The sequence below is a fragment of the Meles meles genome, chromosome 7 (assembly GCF_922984935.1).
Source record: "Meles meles chromosome 7, mMelMel3.1 paternal haplotype, whole genome shotgun sequence".
In the NCBI taxonomy this organism is placed as follows: Eukaryota; Metazoa; Chordata; class Mammalia; order Carnivora; family Mustelidae; genus Meles; species Meles meles.
In genome coordinates, this window is record NC_060072.1 from 26,442,757 (window position 1) to 26,466,917 (window position 24,161).

A 24,161-nucleotide genomic window follows, 5' to 3' on the forward strand; every position below is an offset into this window, starting at 1 on the left:
ATTGCAGAATATGACCCAGCTATTTAAAAAATACTGTTTACAAAGGGTTTTCCATAACATTTAATACAGGCATTTTTTCCCTCATTAAAGGGGAAAAAATGGGTGCAAAATTAGATAAAGTCTGACCTCAACTATGCAAAAAAAAAAAAAAATTCTAAAATGCTGCCATCAGTTGCCGCTACACAACAGAACTAGGGTTTTTTGTTTGTTTGTTTTGTTTTTTTTCTGTTTTCTCCTCACCCCATTACTTTGTAACTTTCTCTAGGAACATATATTACTTTCGTAATAAGAAAAAAATATTTAAATAACCTGAGGTTTAAAATTGCACCGAACAATGCTTGAAATCCCATGAGGTTTTCAGAGATTGAAGTTAGAGAGAGAGAGAGAGAGAGAGAGAGAGTGTGTGTGTGTATGCGTTTAGTGGTTAAAAAAAAAAAACCCCAGCAATTGGCCCCCAGCTGCTGTTTCCTGCTCCTCATCCAACCAGGCATATACTACAGTGCCTGGCATCTGTCAAAATTCTGCCAGCTCTTGATCACTGGGAAACTGATGAGTCAGGTTGTGGGTGATCCAAGTCCTCTTTCTTCTCCTCCCACTGGCTGCCTCGGGTTGGGTTTTGTTTTGCGTTGCTTATTAGTACCTCCACTCTGTGGCTTCAGAGGCCAAGCTTGTGTCTATCAATGTTCATCTTTTCTAACAGTTCTGGTGACAAGTCTGGCAAGAGAGAAGCTTGAAGTGTTTGAATAAAGGCATCTGGGGATTATCTATGCCTTCCCAATCAGTGACACAATCCCGGGTCTTGGAACTCTGGGTAATTTCATGGGCTGCGTCTAAGACATGGGGAAGTCTTGGGAATTACGGGGCTGGTCTAGGGAGCCTGGCATGGCCAAGTCAGTTCAGATATTTCCCTCACAATTTCCTCCTGAGGAAGGGACCTTCCTGAGTGAAGCCGGGAGCAGGGTTTAACTCCCCGGAAGTTATCATGGCCATAAAGGCATTCCTCCAGTCAGATGGTCTGCCTCCTTCTAGAGCTGGGATTCTTCCTGGTGCTTCTAAAAACCCTGACGGACACCATAGGAGCATGGGTTCCACTGTCACTGCCCCTCCATGGACCCCTATCAATGTGCTTCCCGTCCCCCCAGGGAACCTTCCAGGAGTGGTTGGGGCAGAGATCACAAACTCGGGGTAACTCGGGGGACATTTGTGCAGACTCAGGAGTCCCCCCACGTTCAGATCTCTGCTATGCCCTGTGTGCCTCGGGCAAATCATCCGCGTTCTCTGGGCCTCCCTTCCCTTTTGGGTAAAATGGGCCTAGTCTGTACCTACCTCACGGTGTTGTGGAGAGGAAGGAATTCGTTAGAACACGGAGAGGACAGGCACAAGGGAAACAAAGCACAAATGCCAGCAGTCACAAAATAAGCCCCCAAACCAACCTGCCCGTGTTATTTGGATCCTAAAAACAAGGCCGCAGGGAAGGCTTCTGAAGACGTGCCCCTCACAGACGCTGAGGAAAGCCCCGCTTCAGTCAGCTGCCTCCTCCTCGTCAGCTGGAAGCTGCAGCCCAGGCCCAGCCCTCTGACGTCACAACAACAGGCAACCTGGCCAGCTGCACACCAACCCCGGGAGTGAGCCGACAGGACAGGCAAAACCAGGCCGTCCCCGGGGGAATGATTTAGGGCCAAGTGTTCCCTCACCTCCCGTTTACCATGTAGCCGTTTGGTTGGCTCGGCTTCGTGGAAACAGTATTCTCGTCACAAAACTCATCAGAAAGAGCCTCCATCTGAAGAGATAATTGGTGAGGAGGCCCCGGGAAGGACTGATGGCCGCATCCCGTGCCAGGTGAAATGGGTCCGATCTGCCTGACCGGGTTGGTGGAGCCACACGTGTCACCCCATGGCGCCAAGCAACCTGCGTAGAGTGACGGATGGGTGTTTACCTTTCCCCAGGAAATCAAGCTCACGCAACAGGAAAGATGATCAATGTATATTTTAAAAGAATGTGTATACAAACAAACTCCCTCCCATATGTTACTGGGTTTCCTCCAAAGAAAACAGATTAAATCAAATGCCTACCAGGCACACAGCATTGTATTGGGCTGTGGGGATTCGGGACCCCCTTCTCGAGAAGCTTTTAAAAAATGAAGTTGGGGAGGCAAGACCAACAGGAGTGAAAAGGCTGGGCATCAAAGCAAGACATTTGTAACCAGCCAAGAGAAGGAGACAGCTAACGAGTATTTCAGAGGAGGGGAAAACAATGATCACTCTGGGCTTCGGAGGCCTCAGAGAGCAGGTAGAATGTGAGCTGAGCCAAAGCACAAACATATCATAGGCTTCAGTAGAGAAAAAAACAAAACAAAAAAACCAAGCCATCCCGGAAGGGGGCACAGCGTGAACAAAGGTGGGGGGAGGGGGTGACCGGAGTACACAATGCACATCAGGGAAACAAGCAAATAGTTTTGGCGAAAGTGGGAGATAAGTGCACAGAAGACGGAATTAGAGATCATCAGGAGAGAAAGGGGTTTTCTAGGTTGTCTAGCGCAATCTCATTCTACAGATGAGGTAATGGAAGCCCAGAGAGGTTAGGTGATTCACCTACAGTCAAACAGCTAGTTGTCGATGGGAGATCAGTTGAGAAATCAAATCTGTTTGTACTCAATTTAGAATCTGAGCTGACAGTAAATCAACTGACTACTGGGAGGCAGAGGAACATCAGCCTAAGGTGACAGAAACGTCGCCATTCCCAGCCCCGGCTGTTGATGGAGGCCGCGGGAGGTGTTCAATAAATGCTTGCTGATGAAGCTAAGAGGCCGGCTGCTCTATCACTCCAGACAAGTCATTAGGTAACCCTGGGTTTATCTTCTCCTCCTCCCACTGCCTCCCCCCACCCCCGGTGAATCAAAACCCCAACTTGACCCATGGTACACCCATACAGTGGGGAAAAATTAGTCCTCCAAGATAAAAGTCAAGGGGGGGGGTCTCAAAGGATTTTGGGTCTCTAACCTCTCCCTGGTGTTGGCACAAAGGGCATAAACGAAACCCTTCCATGGGTGGCAAGTGGGCTAGAGGGAAGGAACACCTGTTCTTTCTACTTTTCAAACCGTACCATCCCTCATCTGTTTCAAGTTATCAGAAATCAGGTGCATTGTACATTTCCATTACAAAGGAGACATGGAGCGAAGGGTGAACTCTCTTAGGAAGGTAGGGAGTGGGAGGGCCAGACCCCAATTTACCTCCCCTCAGAAGCTTATGAGTAAAGGAGGGAGAATAACTTGGCATACTCCTGGGAAGCAAGGTGGTTCGAGTTTCCTTACACATGGCTAGGGAGGACATCACATACAGATTTCCAGAAATCTCTTTGTGGTCATTTCTGAAGGTCTTGGAGCAGTTCACAGAGCAGTCGGTAGGATGTGTGTATAACTCAGAAATAATAATAAAAAAAGTAAATAAATTTAAAAGCACAAAATGGATCACTATGAAAATTGACATTGAAGAAGGCACAGAAAACCAACCTTAAGTAACTGGCCATCTCCAGTCCCCAAGAACAAAACAGTCCTGTTCATTACCACGGTGCCATAAACAGATGTCAGGTCGGAATGGATCAAGGTAGATGAGGCGATTGGTTGGACTCTCTCGGGTTGCTCCCCTTCTTTCTGAACATGCACACAAACGCACAAATGAAAAAAAGATCATTTTTAACAGTGGTAATCACTCATGCCCACCTAGGAACAATCCTCCTTGAGCCCCAAACACAGTTTCTTAGACAAGACCCCCAGGAGCAACTGCTTAGCCCCTTTTTCTGCAGGATCACCATGCCTGCCCAACCCACAGAAAGCCATTTGTTGACTATGTATTAACATGTATTGATCGCCAGCAGTGAACTAGCCATCTATCTAACACTCCCCCAGCTGATAGGTGAAATCGAGTTCCACTCTATTGCCAAGAAAGAGCCCACTGCTGAATTAGGAGGGAGAAGATCTCATGCTTGGTGGTTTGCACGATCCTCCTGCAAATTATTTCAGCAAGGGATTGGCTCCTGTGAGGTTAAACAAGCCACTTCCCAAGCTGTGAGGTGGACCATCCTGTTGGGTGCGAAGGCAGAGAGGAGGGACTGCAGATTTACCAGATGCCTGCAATGTAAAGGCCGAAGACAGGGTAATTAATTCAGAGGGTAAAAAGGGAAAGATACATTCATGGCTGGTGGGTAGGACAGAACCACAGAGCTAAAGAGGAACTAAGCAGGAGGGCTGGACATGGGGCTGATGCTCTTGAAGAAGAAACGAAAAGTTCAGCTTCCAGCCCGAAGGCATTCTGATGGTCTGCAGCACTGAGCACGGTACAATCACGTGCTTGCTCCCGCTCATTAGTGAAAGCCCCTCTTTAAACCCAGGGCAGAGCAAGTGTCCACCAAAACGTCTTGGTCTTTCTTGGTTCAAGGCGTGAAGAGCTTCACGGTGCTTCCTGCCTTCAACGACAGGAAACTGAGTTTGTTACACAAATGTCTGGAAGATACAGCACTAGAGCAAGCCGTTACCATCTGCAGCTACTAAATACGGTGTGATAGCATACTTTATCGGCCAGAGCTCAGTTCCCAATTGTACAAGGTTTCCAAACCCACATTTAAGTTTTAGCCAACGGGAAAGCCGGCCAACTCCCGTAAGCCTCACTGGAACTCTTCAAATCGTCCTGTCTGGGGAAAGGGGAGGTGCACAGGGGGAGGCTAAGACTTATTAACTTCATTATATTATTGCTGATGGTGTTTATGTCTTTCAATTTATGTCTTATTAAACATTCATTATTTTTAAACCCACCAAGTTTCATTAACATCTAAAGTAAATGGATTCATGGGCTAAATTGATTTCTGAAGCCTTTAAACTGCCGTCTATATTTCTTTGTTGAAGTTGCACTGGGAAGAAAAGATAAGCTAGCAAGGATTTCTCCAATGCTGTGATCACTTTTTAAGGGAAAGATGTCATAACCTAAGAGAAAGTGACTTATTTGCATAAAATATTCTATAGTGAACTCAGTTTAAGAAGATTTTTGGAAAGCCCACAGAGATTTTTTTTTCCCCCTGTTAGATACTTTTCATGCCATCGGGGAAAATGAGGAAGTATCCTGTTAAAATTGAAGTTAAGAAGAAAAAAAATTCTGTGGGTCTGAGAATCAGAACAATAGATCACTGTTTAGATAAGGATGCCTCATGACCATAAGCAGAAAGAGAAAAATCAGATGACCTTTAGATTGAAAAAAATAATAAAACCACACCACACATCTTCCTTTGAAATAAAATCAGAATTGTTCAAACTTCAGATCAGTTGACCATGCCTATTACTCTTACTAAATATTTGAGCATTAAAAAGAGGCTAACTCGTAGAATTAGGTGTCATATGTCTGGGCATCTGGAATGTTCTAGTACTGTTCTCTTTGACTGGAGGACTCCATTCATCCTCAACCCACGGCACAGAAAAAGTTATGGCTATAGGTTGCTGATTATTCATCCACAAGGACCAAATGCCACAGCGTATGCTTACGTCTGGTATACAATAAGTGCTTGGTAAGTGTAGCCATTCCAACTAGCCAAGAACCATGACATCACGGGGAGCCTTTGCTGAGGCTGGATGAGAAATTCTGTTTGTGATATTCTGCTTAGACCCACAAAAAAACAAAAACCAAACCAAAAATAAAAACAAAAAACACCAAAAAAAAAAAAAAATCCAGAAGTGTCTCAAAAGCTGTAAAGACACAAGGACAAAAATTGCTTCCAAATTACCATCCCATCTTTTCCGACACCCTTCCCTGACTTCTGACTGTTCCTTAATAATTGTAGTTTTCCAAATGAAGTCCTGGATCAGTAACACAGGTAAGTAGTAGAGCCATGAAATCAACACTCCTGAACTTGGGAGCCGGTGGCATGAACAGCCCTCCTGGAACTAGGTGGTCAGAGAGGTCTGCATTCAAGTTCAGTTCTCACCCACTGGCTGACCAGGGCAATTTATGTGACCCTGTTGGGGGCTGGCTTTCTCATTTGTGAACAAGGTTCACGTTTTAGCCTTATCGGCAGGAGATTATGGAGAAGAGTGAGAGTAGAAGTACACCAGTGATAGCAGAAGTCCTAACATGCTGGTCCCGGTTTGCTGGTCTCAGTAACACGCACTGACTGTGTGCTACACAGCGTGATCTCAGGGTCCTGGGATTGAGCCCTGCATCGGGTTCTCTGCTCAGCGGGGAGCCTGCTTCCTCCTCTCTCTCTGCCTGCCCTCTCTGCCTACTTGTGATCTCTCTCTGTCAAATAAATAAATAAAATCTTATCACCTTCCCTAATCCTGACTCTGTCACTTCCCAGCTAAGTAATTTTGTGCATGTTATTTAACCTATCCGTGACTCAGTTTCCTCCTCTATGTGATGGAAGTGATGATAATGACTAAGTACGCAAGCCCCCGTGAAGCTTGGAACAGCATTTGGTGCACAGAAATACAAGATCCGTATTTGTTTTCATTACCTCATTTTAAAACACCAACGGTTACTGCCACACTCGCGGCAGTTATCCCCACCTTCTTTGCCACAACAACACTGACTTTGACCGGGTAGTCTGGGAAACCATGATGGGTCTAAGCCACGGGGTAATCTCATTCTCCACTGCCAAGCATTTGCTTTCCTACTTCTTCGAGCTATGGGTAGCCACATGGTCCAGTCTGGGCCAGTGAGATGGGGGAAGTTCACTGAGGGGCTTCTGAGAATAAATCTCTACGATAAGGAGCTGCGCTTGAGAAGAGTTCGTCTGCCCTCTCCCCTCACTTGATCCGTTTGATAACTATTGTGTGAGGCCCCTGTGCCCAGAGTGGTGGCCATTTTGCTTCCATAAGATTCAAGATGGAGGATGAAAATCAACATGCTAAAATCAGTGCGGGGGCGGGGGGGAATAACAGCTCTAGTCTCTTGAGGATACCATGGAGCACAGCTTCAAACCTTTAAACATTTACTAACAACAGATGCTATGGTTTAAGTTGCTGCTGAATGGGTTTTCTGTTACTTGCAACCAAAAGCAAGTCGCTGCAAGAAATGAGAGTCATGTTGGACGTGACACCAGACTCTATAGCTTTTCCTCAGCTACGAGGCACCAAGAACTGGCTGACGCTTATTCCTCTCACCGTGGAAGACCTTGGCCACAGTCAGGATTGCACAGCCAATTACATCAGCGAGCCTGGAAGAAAATAGGAAAGAGCCGGCTTGGACCTCACGTAAACTCTAAGGGCAGCTCCGGCTGAATGGAAATGGATTCTTTTGTGCTAGAAACACACAGAAATGGACAAGCCCCTGTGAATGGAAAAAGGGGCCCTCTGAGTGGCTTTCTTACGCTCATTTCAGCAAATGAAAACAAAAGAGAGACAGCCTTCAGAGACACCTCCTCACAGAAGTGAAGTTAATAGCTAAGGAGCCAAGCCGAAAAAGGGATGAAATGTGCAGTCGGCCCCCTGTGTCCAGAGATTATTCTTACTTTTTTTTTTTTTTTTTTTTTTTTTTTGGCCTATTCTCTATCTTGCCCTTCTCTCCCCTTAGGGCGTCATCCCTAATGTTGCTCTCAGCCTATTCTGTCTAGTTTATTATGTGTAATTTATTTCTGAATCCCAGCCTCTGCTTGTTCGTCTTTGTGTAACAAGGTTAATGCCTTGTAATGATGCTTTTGCCAGTTCTGCCTTTCATGACAGAATCCAATCTTGATTTAGCTCTAAACCTTGTCTCCCCTTTGGGCTTTCTTGGTTCCCTCAGAGTTGTCATTCTGCTTCTCCCGCCTGCCATGTCTAACCACAACGTCACGCCTACGCTTTAGCCTGAAGAAGGAAAGTTTTCTCCGTTTGAGGGGGAAAAGCTACCTGGTCTCAGACAACGTTTGGGCTCAAAAAGAGAGAGCCTTGGGCTCTACATACCAAAGTGGAACCAAGGCTACCCAGAAGGGTGAGAGCTGGCAGGCCTGTGTGTGTGTGAGAGAGTGTGTGTACGGGGGACAGTGGGCCCATCGCAAGGGGAAACAGCTTGACCTCCTGGTAGCACCCTTATATGACCTTTCATTGACAATACACACTCCCAGCGCACAACTACAGGGGGCTCCAGGCATGTATTCTGGGGTGAATGGCACCCTCTAGAGCTGAGTAACACCGTGGCCTTGCTCCTACCATGCAAAAAGATGGCCTGACTCATCACGCCTAATAGAGGCTGTTCCCAGCCCTATTTGAGCTATTACGGGGACAGCAGGAGGCAATGTGCATGAAAGAGGGGCCTCAAGTGTTAGGGACCCAACAAGAGTCAAGTCTTCTACTCCCAAGGTGATGGAAAGACTCCCTCAGTTTGGTTTTTCCCAGGAAAGATACCAACAGGGGGGCTGTTCACTACTTCTACCTTGACAAAATGCCTCTTGGGCAGTTACTTTTGTATCTAGCTCTCCTTTGGCATATACTTATCTTGAAACAGTTTCTTCACCATTTCCTAGAACTCACCAGGGGTCCACTTGTGGTTGGGAAACCTCAGGTGGAGTCATACACTCGAGATTTGTGCAGGCACATGTGTGTGTGCGTGCACGCGCGCGCGCGCGCACATACACACACACACACACACACACACACCACCTCCTCCCATTCTGCCCCCTATGGGCTGCTTGATTTTGAGATGTCCCTGAACCTCAATGACCAAATCTATAAAATGGACAGACTAATATATACGCTCTGCCTCTTAGCACTGTTGCGAGGCTCAGATAAAACCTTGTACGTGAAAATAAGTAGAAGATGATCTTTATTAAGCTAGAGAGATAGAAAGAACAATTTCTCACCCAAGTTTGTGATTTCATTAGCCATTAAGACTCCTGTTGCTTCTCTTTATTCTTCTAGAGTACACAACATTGCTTGGGTTCTAAGCTTATGGCATCTCTCTGATCCTCTGAAGGAAGAATTTACCCTGAGGACTCAAATGATCAAAAGGAAAAGTTCAAAGTGTGCACAAGGGTTGGAGAAGGGAAGTTTGGGGACATGGCTGGACAGTGTGTACACCAGCAGGCATCAGGCAACTAGCAGTCGAACCGCAGGAAACACAGAATGAAGTTTGAATTTTGCCTGTTCCCACTTGCACTTCTGTCTTCTCTCCTCCCTCTGTGTCAGCCCTCAATGTCAGCCTCGAAGCCCTACCCACCACCAAAGTCCCACTCTCCAGGATTTATCCTTCTTCCTTCCTGCTTTACACCTCTTCCTCCATCGAAATCTCCATCTGTTCCTTGTGGCTAAATTCAGTCAATTAGTTCTGAAAAGAACCTGACTCAAATAATTCACAAAAAGAGATGAATGGCTGACAGTGGTGGGGGGGGGGGGGACGACGACACATTTTTCTACATTCTTAGAGTTGAAAAGCTCTCAGTCCACCAATGTTTTTGGACAAGGAAGCTGCTGGCATTCTAGATGGGGTATTTCTTTATCATGGGAGAGGTCCTGTGTGATACAGGACTTTTAGCATCCCTGACCCTTGTCCATAAAATGTCAGTAATAACCTCATTCTGTCATTTGATCAAGTATGAAAGCTCCTCGCCCCACATCTCTACATACTGAACAAATGGCATCTTCCTCCTTGAGAACCATTGGAATCTATCACAAGGTTTTAGAGTTGCTGGAAAACTATTATCTAGATGTTTCTTGGCTCCAACCATGTTCCTCCCTAGTCTTCTCCAACATGATGAAAGTTATCACTAATCACCCTCATCTCCTTTCTTTCTGTCACTCCCCATAGCCATACATGAAAAATCTCAGCTGGATTTGCCAACAATCTCGTTAGTCTTCTCTATCTCCATACCCTGCACCCAGGCTAAGCACCCTCCATCTCTCTCCTGATCTACTGCAAGAGGCTCCTGATCTCCCTTTCAACCTACAATCTTTCTCTGACCAGCAGTCAGAGTGATCCTTTAAAACAAAAAGCAAGTGATGTTACTCCCTTGCTTAAATGTCTTTACCACCTTCCCATCACACTTAGAACTAAATCCAGATGTCTCCCCAGATCCTACCTGAGTTCATCCCTGCTGACTTCTTCTCATTTATTCCCACCACTCCTCTCTTCCATTCCACCTCAATTCCCACAGTTCTTTGAGACTTTTTAACATGTTACCATATTTCTGCTTTAGGGCCTTTGCACATGTTATTTCTAGTTCCCCTTGTATGCTGGATCTTTCTAATCTTTCAGGTTTCAAATTCAATGTCATCTCCTTGCCGGCATGTAACTATAGACCTTTCCATCCCTATTCCAGTTATTATGAATCATAGCACTCCACTTTTCCCTGCAAGATTGTTTTAAAATTTTATTTATTATCTGTCTCCCAGTAGACTCCCAGCTCTAACAATAGTTTCTCCGATTCTGCATTTTGAAGGCAGCATACGCCTAGGCATCTGATATGCCATAGGTTGTCAATAAATGTTTATTGAATGCATGAATAAATATGTGGATAAACGTTTGAATGCTTTTGGTCAATATCTTATCAGGCAACCTTGATACATTGGTAAGTAGGTCTAATCATTACCGAGTTCTGCAGTTGAGCCAGAATTTGTCCTTGTGAACACTGGACCTTGGTTCTGCCTTAGGGAGCAATACTAACTACCCCACACCTCTTACTACCATACATCTTGGCCTTCTCCAAATTTTACATCCCATAGTTTCTCCACAAGTCATAAGAGAAAGTTCTGGGTCTCTTGCCCTCTCAGTCCATAGGCAGTCTACAGAGTCCGTTTGCAGAAAATATGGTCCTCCCATGGGAACAAAGTACTTTAGGTTGTTCTCTGGCCAAAAAAGAATAATTGGACTGTTTTTTCATGAATAGAATACCATAATTTATGAACACAGCCTCGCATTGGGTTAACTCTTTAAAATGAAAATAGCATAATGGTACCATGGAAGAAGAAACACAACAAGAGATTTAGAGTTTACAAAACATGGGTTCAAGTTCAAGCTCTATTACTTATGAGTTGTGAGTCTTTAGGCAGGTCATTTAACCTGTATGAGCCTTCTCTCCATCCACCATCACCTGTCTACCCATCTACCACCAACCGTCCACCTACCCACCCATTATTTACAGAGCACTTGCTCTTGGACAAGAGTGTGATCTGTAAAATACAAATGTGAATAAACCCCCTCTTATCAAAATAAGCCAATGAAATGGGCTTTGAAAGAAGATACAACACTTTACATTTCATGTTGCTGGCTCCAGAAACAGCAACTGAAATGAATGGTTTGAGGAGGGGATCCATTGACACCCATGGATAGAATTCAGGGATTAAAAAAATAAATTTACAGTTGAGCCTTGAGCGGCACAGGTGTTAGGGGTGCCAACCCCTCATGCCAGTGAAAATCTGTGTATAACTTTCGACTCCCCCAGAGCTTAACAGCTCATAACCTATTTACCCGAAGCCTTATCAATTAACATGTATTTTGTATCTTATATGTATTCTATACTGTTAAGACAAAGTAAACTAGAAAAAATAAAATATTAAGAGAATCATAAGGAAAATACATTTATAGTACTGTATTTATATAAAAAAAAAAGATCCAAGTGGACCAGCACAGTTCGAACCTGTGTTGTTAGAGGGTCAACTATATTGCAGCTAACCCCAACTGAAATACAGCATTTTCTTTAATTATGAATGCAGGACACAGTAGTATTAACGGAAACTGTGACTTTGTCACCAAAAGAAATCAGATTATTTTCATATCATTTTATAGTTGTTCAGATATCTCTAAATATCTAGGCTCATCTCTACTTCGAAATTATGGGAGTTACTGCTGCTAGATCCTGTTGGTTCATGTGTTAAGATATATTACTACGTCTCGGGGCATCTGGGTGGCTCAGTCCATTGAGCATCTGACTCTTGGTTTGGGCTCAGGTCATGATCTCATAGGTCATGAGATCGAGTCCCACAGTAGGCTCCTAGCTCAATGGGGAGTCTGCTTGGAGATTCTCTCCCTCTGCTCCTTCCCCCAACTTGTGCACACATGCTCTCTTTGTCTCTCAAATCAATCAATCAATCCATATTTTAAAAAAAATACATATTACTATAGCTCAATTTGAAAAACACAGTTTGTTATATCTCTGTAGCTGGTTCATTTTGTATGACTGTATAACCATATAACTGGTTCATTTTGTAATTCTGTTTCTACTTTATGCATCTAAAACCATTATTCAGAAAAGGATCTACAGGCTTCACAGAAGTCCATGGCACAAGGGCTCCAAGGGGTTGGAGTCTTTGGGGTCGAGGACATGGAGATGTTGCTGCACACAAGAGGCCAACCCTTCATGACATCTACAACCCTTGGGTGCTCTGGGCTAGGTACCCCTCCCTTTGCCTCACAGAAGGAAGGGTCAGCACTTGGAATCCAATTCTTAAGATTGGTCACTGCTGAAAATGGAGCCTCGGAAAGATATCAGTGAGCAATGATTAGAAGCAGCTGGTTGTTTGAGCAACTGCTTCTCCAGAAGACTCTCCCAAGCCCAGGTGGGGTCAGGGGGTGATAGGGGAGCAACAAGAAATCCAGCTTCATTCCCTCCCAGGGAAATGCCCCTCCCTTTGGGCTCCCTGGCTTCCTATCAACATAGCTCCCATTATCACCCCTTCCTGGAAGCTCTCAGTTCACTGTGCTAGAATCACCATCTTCTCCGTGAAATGGAGAACACCTTTCCCATTGGATAAATGTGTATTGAGGGCCCGCTAGGTGTGAGACCCTTTCATGATGCTTGGGAAACAGACAGACCTGGCAACTCCCCTGGAGGCACATCCAGCCTCAACAGCACTGTGTTGAGCCGAACACTGAGCCTGGCACGTCCCCAGTCCCTAACTTCACTGTCCTCCACCTGCATGGTGGCTCTCCCTGGTTGTCCCAAATGCATCATCACAGCTAAGCTCACAACCTCAGCCTGTGCCTCTGTTGCTAACTGCTAGACCACCACTAGTAACAGTAGGTGCTCCTAAATGCTAGCTATTATTCCAATGTAAAAAAACTTCTTTACTGGCTACATGTTGTCTCTTCTATTTACCTCTGACAGAAGTATCTTTGCACAACACTTGGCATGTAATAGGAACTCAAGAAATCGTTGGTTTGAACCAGGGAGCATCCCTCTGATCCGCGGTTTCTCCTCTCCACTGTTCTGAGTGATCGCTCTAGAACACCATCAGATCGCGTCTGCATATCGCCCCCCTCTTGTCTTCCATCAGCCATGGCTATGGTTTTCACACCCTGTTTGGCAGAATCCTAGAAGTTCCTCTGAGATGCCCCAGGGACAGGCAAGGTGGGGAAGGGCATGCCACAGGGTCCTCGGAACCTCCAAACCTCTGCTGCCCCCTGTGTCCCAGCGTTTGGCCAGGGGCTCACCCAGAGCAGCGGGTCAATGATGAGTACTAACCACTCTCTCATATAGAGCTCCTGATTGTTAAACTGATTGTTAAGGGCCGCGTTTGGAAGATCTGAAAGCGACTGACCATCAGGAGAAAATCCAGCCGTCTTTGCCTGTCTCATTAAGCCTGTGGCCATCTGGCCCTGCCTGCTTATTTCTGGACGCTTCCCAGCCAGGAGGAGCTACCTGCGGTTCGCAAGCTTATTCAACGTCCTGCCTGTGTGCAAGCTGTCCCCTCTCTCTGGAACTCCCTTCTTTGCCTCCCCCACACGGCTTCGAGACACAGCTGCAGCATCACCTCCTTGAAGCCTCCAAGATCTTTCCTGGCTGAGTCTGACCCTCCGTCTAAGGGCGTCCGCTGGGTCTTTTGGCTACCTCTCACCGTGTCCCCTGGCATTGTACAGGCTTGCTTTACTCTCCCCCTTGCCATCAAGGCAGGGTGGGCGGCTCCCACCTGTGGGCCAAATCTGGCTGCCGCCTGTTTGGGTTGTTTTTTTTTTTTTCTTTGAATGGCCCAGGAGCTAAGAATAGCTTTTACATTTTTAAATGGCTGGGGGGAAAAAATGAAAAGGATATTTCATATGTGAAAATTATATGAAATTCAGACTTCAGTGTGCATAAAGTTTTATTGGCACACTGTCCCATTTGCTCATGTATGTACTGTCTACAGTTGCTTGCACACAACAGCGGCACACTCAGCACCAGGTGTGTGGCACATACAGCCCACGATTATCGATGGGCTGACCTTTCCAGGAAAGGTGTGCTGACGTCTGCTGAGACCACTGGCCCGCGTAGCACGATCAGGCTTCCTGGAGTCAGATCCCCACCGCAACTCCTCCCAGGAGAACAATATCTGTAACTCTCAGGCAGACAAACCAATATAAAACTCAGCCACAGACGGTGGGGGAAAAGGTCACAATTTTTTTTTTTAGATTTTATTTATTTATTTGACAGACAGAGATCACAAGTAGGCAGAGAGGCAGGTAGAGAGACAGGAGGAAGCAGGCTCCCTGCTGAGCAGAGAGCCCGACGTGGGGCTCGATCCCAGGACGCTGGGATCATGACCTGAGCTGAAGGCAGAGGCTTTAACCCACTGAGCCACCCAGGCGCCCCAAGGTCACAATTCTATTTAATTCCATGACAGTATGAAAATTACCATTTTCCTCAAAACAGAAAATTAAGACCAAAAGAACCCCACTCTGGGCACATTTCATAAAAAGCGAAACAGCAAACTTAATACTACTTCTACAGTAGTAGTTTGCTCTTACAAACAGGTTAGACCGATAAGGCCTACAAATTGCCCGACCCCTACCCCCAACCCCACCCCCCCACCCCACCAGCAGACTTTGGGATTTCCCAGAGCAGGCCTCAGTCCTTATCAGCCACGGGCCACCACACATTCAGGGGAGACAGAGAACATCAAGAAGCTTAGCGGGAGGAGAGATAGTACCGTGTTATTACAGGCGACATGGCGTCCACAGTGGGGCTCTTCACCGTTCCATGCGCAGGGAATCTGCCATATTGACCCCCTCCTTCTGACTGGGCCAGGCATCCTGCCCCAAGGACCAGAAATCCCTACCCTGAACTAGGACTCTAATTTGGTGTGAAAAGGTGAGCTGGACTCAATGCGATCTCTTTCCTGGTAATCTGAGTAAACAATACAGATCGTTGTTGCCAGCGGGGAGCCAGAGCAGAAGGTTAAATGCTGTTGAAACGTAGAGTGGGTATCACAGCGGGCTGCAGCATTCATGTGGAGGGCTGGAGAGGCAGATGTTTGAGGAAGAAGAGGGCACGGGGGCAGGAGAGAGGGAAGTAGCCAGGCTAAGTCATGTTGACAGTGGAACCTTAGAATGAGCAACTGTTACTTCCTGCTGCTGAGCTTCTTTGAGCTGCCTTGGGTCCAGAACCTCCTTTCAACTCCATATCGAGGAAGCCACATCCTGTTACTATCAATAATCCTAATGGTGAGGACAGTAAATACATACACAGCATTTCCTTGGGGTCAGGTGGGGTTTATCCAAGACATATTAACTCCCTAATCCAGACAATAGTCCTAGGAAGCAAACAGGATGCCGATTTACAGATGAGGAAACTGGGGCACAGAAAGGGTAAGTAATTTGCTCAAGGCCCCACAACTTACACATGGCGCCTTTGGTCCCAGGTGACCCCGCTCCAGAGTTTGTGCCTGGAACCACTACACAGTCCTGCTCCTATTCACAGTTCCATGGAATTCCACCTAGTTCTTTCCGCTAAGCCCTCCGCCCTCTGATTTGAGCTTGCTTGAGTAGATGTTTGTTTCACGTAACCAACCGTGCCTAACGCAGAGATTCGTATGAGCATTGACCCTCTAAAGAGTAGATCCTCAGAGAATTTCAAGGTGTGGAGCTGGTTCTGATGGACAGGAGAGTGGAAAACTCTGGAAATCCTCCCCCCTCCCCAATCCTGAAATGAATTGCAAATAGACTGCTGTATACAAGAGTGGAGGGGCTAATTAAACTGTGACCTCTAGGTTCTTGAGACTCAGACTACAAGCTCAAAAATGGAAAGACTTTAGAAGGTTTTCTAGGTATTTGCTTTGAGCAATTAGAAGAGGATAAGGAGTATAACAGACATATGAAAAGATGCTCAACATCACTCACCATCAGGGAAATGCAAATCAAAACCACGAAGAGCTATTACCTCACACCTGTCAGAATGGCTAAAATCAACACAAGAAACAACAGGTGTTGGTGAGGATGTGGAGAAAAAGGAACCCTGCTATACTGTTGGTGGGAATGCAGACTCGTGCAGCCACTCTGGGAAATAGTATGGTCGTTCCTCAAAAAGTTAAAAATAGAATTGCCATAGGATCCAGTAATTCCACTGGAATACTGGGTATTTACCCAAAGAAAATGAAAATGCTACCTACGCACTCAGTTTCTGATTTAGTAAATCTGATGTGGGGCCCAAGAATGTGCATTTCTAACAAGTTCCCAGGCGACGCTGATCTGATGCATTTGGTCCAGCGACTACGCTTTGAGAACCACTGCCCTGCAGCATAAAGCCCTTTCCTCCCATTATGGAAAAGCACAATCACACGTTATGAAATTATACCATAGGAATTCCAACCATGCTGGGTTTCTATGGTCAAAGTTAACTCGCAGATTCGTAAGACCAGAAGTCTGACTATTCCAATCAATGGGGATTTCTGGGAAGACCTGGAGGGGTGGAGGAATGCCAGATTGCCTAGGAGTCAGGAAGAAAGAGTTCTGACACATCAGGCACTAGGAAAGAAAAAAAAAAAAAAAGCCAATGGTTAAAGCAGTGTGAAATGGACAGACTCGAGAAAACGTTGCTCCTCAGCAAGGAAATATTTCCAACAGGATCCTCTATGACCTTGCATTGGCTCATTCCACAAATATTTCCCAAGTCCTAACTACACACCAGGTACTAGGCTAGGTACTCTGCGTTCAACAGGAAACAAAATGCTACCGACTCCTGAACCTTCTGGGGCTCGCGTTTTAATTGTGGCTGCTAATAAAGACAAGAGGTGCCGTAACCCAGACTTAACAGACTGAGCTCGATTCAGGACCTGAGCTGGGTTGTGTCCAAGAACAAAGACTGGGAGAAGCCCCTTGAGGCCTTGTTGGTCTCCCCGAGGTCGTTTGTGAGCCTTAATATAAAGAATGTCAAAACAGTCCAAAAGTTGACAGATGAGGATATACAGCCCTCTTAGAGTCTGAACTTTCTTGGTTGTACAATCTGCAAACCGAGAAATGCCGTTCTTGGAGCCATGGATGCTCCGTTCTTTCATGTCTACTGCCCGCAAACAGCTGATCTTATCAGAGCAGTCAGAAGGGCCTGACTTGCTCCAAACAAGTTAGGACTGACACCAGAACCCAACATTCACACCCTGGGCGGTCTGCGGGGGTGGTTCTCAAGCTCAGGTCCACAAGTCAGCCATCCCACCCCCGCCGGTTCTAAATGTTCTGCCATTTCACAGCTGTGGAACCTAACCAAAGCTCTCCAGGCCTCAATTTTCTCACCTATAAAATCACAGTAGCAACTTTGGTCCTTGCCCCAGAGGAGGACTGTGAGAATCAACCGAAAATAAGGCATGTCAAGTGCTTAGCCCAAACATTAGAACAACCATTAGAACATTAGAACAACCCAGTAGATAGTAGCTATGATTGCTTTTCCCCTCTAAGTCGGTGTTGGGTTTTTATTTGTTTTGTTTTGTTGTTTTTTTGTTTTTGTTTTTGTTTGTTTTTTTCTAGATCTACCCTTGTGTTTCAGATGTGTGTAGAGGGGGAGAATTCACCAGCTAGTTTTCAGATTGCGAAATGGCTAGACAGGATCATAACAGAAACTAAAGGAGGAATAAACATCACAGGAAGACTGTGGATTTTGAGGTCAAGAGGCAATGCACAAGTCTGCGCTGCGGAGAGATCCCGGGACATTACTTCTGCACACAACCGTTAGAAGGATCTTGGGTGACTGTCTGCTGGAGAGCACGTGAGTGTCTTTGTGGTTGTCCACATGACGGTTAAATTCTATCAGGCTTTGGACTTACGGGAGTGTGGAAGGGCATGTGTCTCCCCACAAGGGCTAAGAATGAACTACAAGCATCCACCCTATTAGCCAGCGGTTATGAAAAACACCCCACGTCAGTGTCACACTGAACACTGGACACCATGTGTAGACCACAAGCAACCCCAGGACCGAACTATGGTGGCCACACCACTGTGGGAACAGCCAGGCTTGGAAACGCGCATCCACTTTTCTCTGGGTGCACTGGTGTGGCAAGAGTAGCAGGAGTTCAGAGGGGAAGGAAGTTCATGAACTTGCATGCAATTTAACAGAATGGGGGGGGCGGGAATCACATGAAATTTTAAAAACATTTTAAGGGGCACCGATCAGCCTCAACTCCACATTGTACGGGAGGTTGGTTGCTGCCTCTTTCAAGAGAAAGTTTGAAAAGCACTAGAGTGGTGGGGAAGGATACAGAGGTAGACTTTCAAGATCTGAGTTTAAGCCAGAAGGCTTAGGCGCTTATTTTGTTATCTTGAGCAAGTCACTTCTCTTGAGTTTCCTCATCAGGTAGATGGGGCTGTTCCTCATAGAATCAACTTTAGACTTGATCAGGGGGCTGAGAAAAAATAATATACGGGGAAGTGCTGTACCAATACTTATTAGGGTCATGAGAGAAAGGGGCTGCGGAAATCAGCTCCCTTGGCATGGGTGTAGGCTGAAGGTAATTTGCTCTAGCTGTGAAAGCGATTCAAAGTTGGTGGCAAGGCAGAAAAGGAAAGACCCAGCGTGTGAACAGCTGGGTACACACTCATTGCACAAGCACCTCATCAATTAATCCTCAGCAGAAGCCACTGACATAGGAGAACCAAGAAAGGAGAAAACACAGCCCAGTCACTCCTGTCACTTTGCTACCTGTGCTCGGTTGAAGATGGAAAAGAAGAGAGAGCCACCTAGTAGGAAAGGAGAAGGCGAGCCAATCCAGCCGCTTGTGCCTCACTGCCTACGGGTTACTGTTAAAATTCCTGGGTCTGCTCTGAAGGAATCGCTGTGGGAGTCTATGGAGACTCCCTCTAGAGCGTTTCAAGTCCGTCTCTGGTTTTAGGCACCTGTAATTCGGCCTGCCTTTTCCAAAATGCATTCAAAACCAGAAAATAAAATGCAGAACAAATGCAATCAAATGACATCATTGTTGAGTGACAATGGGGGGCACGCTGATCCTGTGACCCCCATTAAATGGGGGCTGCAACCTGCTATTGTCCTTTCAGTGGCAAACCCAGTAGCACCCAGCACACAGCATTGTTTACACAAGCAGGCGCCAAGCAAATAGCTGTTGAATTAAGTATCTTATCTGCCTGTTTAATAGGTTTGAAAAATTGTCAGCTTTTTCATCAAACCTACCACCTCCCCCCCCCCCATTCAAACCCCTCTTGAAATTTACTTCCATTAAGGCTCTTTAATGCGTAGTAGCAACAAGGAATTTACTTAAATTAGAAAAAAGAAAAAAAAAAAAAAGCAAAACTCCAAGCTCCCACCTGTGCAGCCATGACATGCTATTGTTTGAACCAGAGTATATTATTTAACTTGGATGACAAGCTCAGGGGGTAGGGACCCTGTCTTTCAGAATCCACAGCTCTCAGCACACTGGGAATTCTTGATAAATAACAGCAGCAAGAAAGGCTGCGGAGGGACCCCTTTTAATTATTTATTTTTCTGGTTCCAGATTTTTGGCAGCGTGTATTTATACCTGGCTTGATTTCCAAGGGAACGCTCTCTCCAGAAGCTCCCGTGAAGAGGGATAAACAGCTCTCCGACTGCCCCCCTCCCTTCCCCTCCTCATCCCAGAGCAAGTAGGAACACCTGATTCAGCCAAAACGTGGATTCGGAGTGCACTCGGGATGCCCGCTGGGTTTGGAAGGGAGCGAAGTCCTCCAGGACCCAACGGGTACAGAGAGGCAGTCAAGAGAATTGTTTTGGCTCCACACATCCACACAGCTGTCAGATGACAGAGCCTGGACCTCTACTGTTATTACCCGCTGTGGGCCTCTGAGCTGTCTTGTCATTAACTCCAGAGACAAGGATGCCTAAAGCTTGGCACTAAGTAACATTTGGAGGTACGTTCAAGTCTTTCCATGGAGGAGTAGAAGGCAACGATTTCTGCCCCACTTGAACTCTCAGATGCTAAACATCTAATAAAAACATATGAAACTGTATATGTGTATGGCAAGACGAAAGCATTTAGGGAGCACTAGTTGTTACCTATGCTTTAAAAAATTATGCCAGTAACTAAATGAAGGCATTAAGCGTGTGTCCCAGCACACAACTGATAGGCAAGGAGGGAGAAGCAAATGACCATCTAAGGAACCTTCGAAAGGACCTCCGTTTTTGTTTTTGTTTTTGTTTTTTTCTTTTTCCTTCCTTGAATAACAGGGCGAATATTTGGTAAGATGTGCTTGGCAGAGAATGGGGTGGGTGGGGCCGGGAGGGTCTTTCTGTACACATATTACCATACCTAGAGCCCAGGCTCCCCTGTGCACAACAATGTATCACTACAACACGTCTTCCAAGTGGAGACTTCTCCCCTTCCTCTCTGATGCATTTTACCCCAAAACAATGGCAACACCTGTAGCCGTTAATTTCTGCTCTTTGATTTCTGTCCAGTTATAAAGGAGGCTCTCAGCAGGCTCCCCTCTCAGGGGCCATATGTGGAGTCGACGTGCCAGCAGCCTTGGAAGGAAAACGGCCTCTGAGAAGTGCACAATGGCTCCCTAATCCCCATCAACTGGACCCTCTTGAACCGCCGCTTTATTTTCCAGTCAAAGAGCTGCCAATCTCAAGAGTCAAGCTGTGGCTGCCCTGGGAACCCGGGGGCGGGAACCTGGGCTCTGGCTGGCTGGGCACAACACAAGGGTGGTGTCCCTGAGCCCCACAGTCGAGTCCAGTAACGTGCAGCCTAGAAACTGTGCGGCATCCCAACCTCTTATCTCACTCTCCCCTCCAGGCTGAAGCTTTTATCCACAAAGAGACCTCAGAGGGCCTCCCCTGCCTCTCCCCCCCGGAGACCACAGTGCACTCACAGCACAGCCGCAGCCCCGCCCCCTCACACCGGGTCACGCCGAGGGTTCTCTTCCCCCAAGCGGGAGCCCCTCTTCTAGGCTAGCACTGACCCATGCTGAGCAGGCTAGCAACTCTTCTGACCACATCACGTGTGTTGCTGGTTTGGGGTGGGGGGGGGGGCGCAAAGGCTGGGGTGTGGCAGCGCGCTCTTTAGGTTCAACCGCCTTCTCTGCCCAGGGCGCCGTGTTTGGTAACCGTGTAGAGAAGGGTCAAACCCACACGCCTGCTAAGACCATGCACCCGGGGAAGCGATTAGGGAAGGGAGGGGGGTAGGCTGCCTGCGGAGGCTCAGCCCCAAACAAGCGTCGTTTGGACAGAGAAGGATGGCACTGGGATGCAGTCACTAGAGTTTTCAGCCAAACTCCTACCCTCTCCACCTCCCTTTTTCCACTCCCTTTGGGGAACTCCGGCTGTGCTTTAGGGCAGCCCAAGGTCTCGGAGACAGTAAGAGAACGGCTCCTCTAAAGCCACCGAGCTGTGGGAATCCGGGATTTGGCGAATGGCAACCGGGTCTCCCTCCCGCTCGGCCTCGGCGGCGCCCCCCCCCAACACTCCCCGCGGCGCCCCGGGGGCAGGACTTACGCAGTTCTGCTCGGCCGTCTGGAAGTCCCAGGAGCAGCTCTTGGCGCGCTCCTGGATCTCACTCATCCTGAAGAGGCAGAGTGCGGTGGTGGCGGGGGAGCGCCTCTCCTGGCCCTCCCCGGTGGCCGCGCTGAACACGCCCGCCCAGACGCCCAGGGCCTCCACCAGGCTGGAGGAGAGGAGCAGGCGCCGGCCGTCGGGGTGGCCGTGGCCGCAGTCGAGGGCCGCCTGGCCCTGGAACTGCAGCACCTTGGCGCTCTGCGCGATGCGCACCATGCTGGGCCAGCCGGTGGCGGCGCCGCTCGTGTAGTTGTAGGGATAGTAAGGGAAGTAGACGCTGCCGTTCCAGAGAAAGGCGTCCACGAAGTGCAGGCTGCCCGCGCCCCCGCGCAGCTTGAGACGGCCCAGCTCCTCCGTGGCCAGGCTGCGTCCCTCCGTGTCCTTGAGGGCGATGGCGGTGTCGCGGTCGGACGCCGCCGGGTTGCAGCGGCTAGCCGTCTCAGGCTCCGGCAGCACGTAGGTGGCGGCCACCGCCAGGTACCAGCGGTTCTGGTCCCCCGCGCGGTACACCACGCCGGCCGTCGAGCCCTGCGGGTGACACGACACCACCTCGGTGCCGTTGCGCAGGGAGCCGTGGCTCAGGTTGCCCAGCAGCCGCACCTCGCAGGCGCCCCGGTCGAAGGTCCAGCCGGTGAGCAGCAGCCCCTGGAGGTCGCCCGCCCCCTCGCTGTAGGGCAGCAGCAGCTTGCTGAAGCTGCTCCCCGGCCGGGGCCGCGCGGGGGGCGCCAGCGAGACGGGCTCCGTGCAGTTGCCCGCCTGGTCCCGGTACAGGCGCGAGAGCCTGTGTTCCAGGCTGTAGTCCAGCTGGTCCAGGCAGCTGCCGCTCGCCACGAACAAGCCGTCCTCCCGGCTCGCCGCGATGGCTCCGATGGCTTGCTCCGACCGCCACACGGGTTCGTCCGCGCCCCGGCTCGGCGCCGCCAGCGCCAGCAGATAAGCGAGCAGGGGCAGCGGCGCGGCGGGGCGCGGGAGGCGCGGCGGTGCCTTCCTCCCGGAGACCTCCATGGGGCTGGGGGGGCCGCCCCCGGGCAGGGCGCGCGGCGGCGACGGCGGCTCAGGCGCGCGGCGACGGAGACGCGGGCGGCGGCGGCGGCGGCTCCTGCGCGCGCTCGGGCTCCCGCGGCCGCCCCATCCCCGCGGCTCGCCCGGGAAGGAGAGCAGGGAGGGCGGCAGGCGGCGGGGCCGCTCCGGCAGCCTGCGCTGCGCTTGTGGCGGCTGTGGCGGCTGCGGCGGCAAGCCCTGCGCGCTCCGGAGCCGCTTCCTCCTCGCCCTGCTTCTCCGGAGAGTTCCTCTGTGCAGCGCTGGCGCTCGCGGGGAGGCGCGGAGGGTAAGGGAGGGGACGGGCGGAGGGGAGCGAGGCAGGCGGGGAGGGCTGGAGAGGTTGGGTGCGCTTGTGCGTTTCACTTTCCCATTGTGAAAGTGGGATGCAACTGGCCCCCTTCCTCATCCTCTTCCTCCTCCGCCCTCCGCCTCCTGCCCGCCCGCCCTCCCTCCCTCCACGCCCATCTCCCCTCCCCTCTTGATTCGGTGAGATAGGGAGGAGGAAGGTCTCGTAATTTGGGTTACTGTGTAGGTGGCCTCTTTCATCTATTCATAACAAAGCTGAGCCGCCTGCTGTTGCCGCCGCGGCCGCCACCATCGCCCCTTGGCTCTCCCGGGGCTCCCGGGGCGCGCTAGCAGTATGCCGAGCGGGCTCCCGCGCGCGTCCGCCCGTGGGGCTGCTCCAACGCTCGGGTTTTGTTTATGAGAGCAGCCGGGAGGATGCACCAGGCACCGGGGAGCGAGGACCCAGGGCGCCGAGGGTTTGCAGCCGAGGCCCAGGGCTCAGGCCACAGGGAGGCTGCAGGGCGGCTGACAGGTGTGGAGCTGCGGGAGGGAGGCCCTGGGGAGGCGCGCGGGAGACGTGCACGAGCGAGCGGGAGGCTCAGGGGACGGAGGCGTCCCTGCCACAGGGTTTGGGTTTCCCCGGGTCAGAGGAGCGAGGTGGGGGAAAAGCAGGCGCCGAGACTCCGGTTCTGGACAATCCCCAGGGCCAGAGCTCCCATATTTGAAAAGGTTCTGTGATCTCCCTTGGCAACGGAGTCCCAGGCTCCCAAACCTGGCGCTTAGAAAGTTCTACTCACCATCTAGCCTTAATGTTCCTGGTTAACATTTATTGAGCACTTACTACGTGCCGGCTGCTGTTCGAAATTTACCCCATGGATTAAGACTCGTTTAATACCCTAATAACCCTTTTAATTAGTGACTGTTGTTATCATCATCCCCATTTAGTAATGAGAATGATCATGGTTGAGGTTATAGAACTCTCCTCGGCCCTGCCGCTGGTTAACAGTCGAGGTGAGTTTCGAATTCCTGTCTAGCTTCGGGGCCGCTTACACATCTCACTCTAACCAGGTGCCACCTGTGGCCGATCCAATAAGGCTGTGAGATCATATTCAGCAAGTGGGCCTGCAAAGTTCCCCAAGTTAAATGCTCCAACCTGCCCTCCC

General features: G+C 48.9%; 1 protein-coding gene across 1 annotated transcript in view; it reads right to left on the bottom strand.

Moving 5' to 3' along the window:
* Window positions 1-23,104, bottom strand: part of PLXNC1 (plexin C1) — a 144,600-nt gene extending 121,496 nt beyond the window's left edge. The window contains exons 1-2 of the mRNA XM_046012720.1: window positions 21,613-23,104; window positions 3,509-3,649 (exon numbers count right to left, since the gene is read on the bottom strand). Coding sequence (XP_045868676.1) covers window positions 3,509-3,649; window positions 21,613-22,677 — 1,206 coding nt within the window. The 5' untranslated portion in view covers window positions 22,678-23,104. The remainder of the gene's footprint in view (window positions 1-3,508; window positions 3,650-21,612) is intronic.
* Window positions 23,105-24,161: the final 1,057 nt, after the last annotated feature.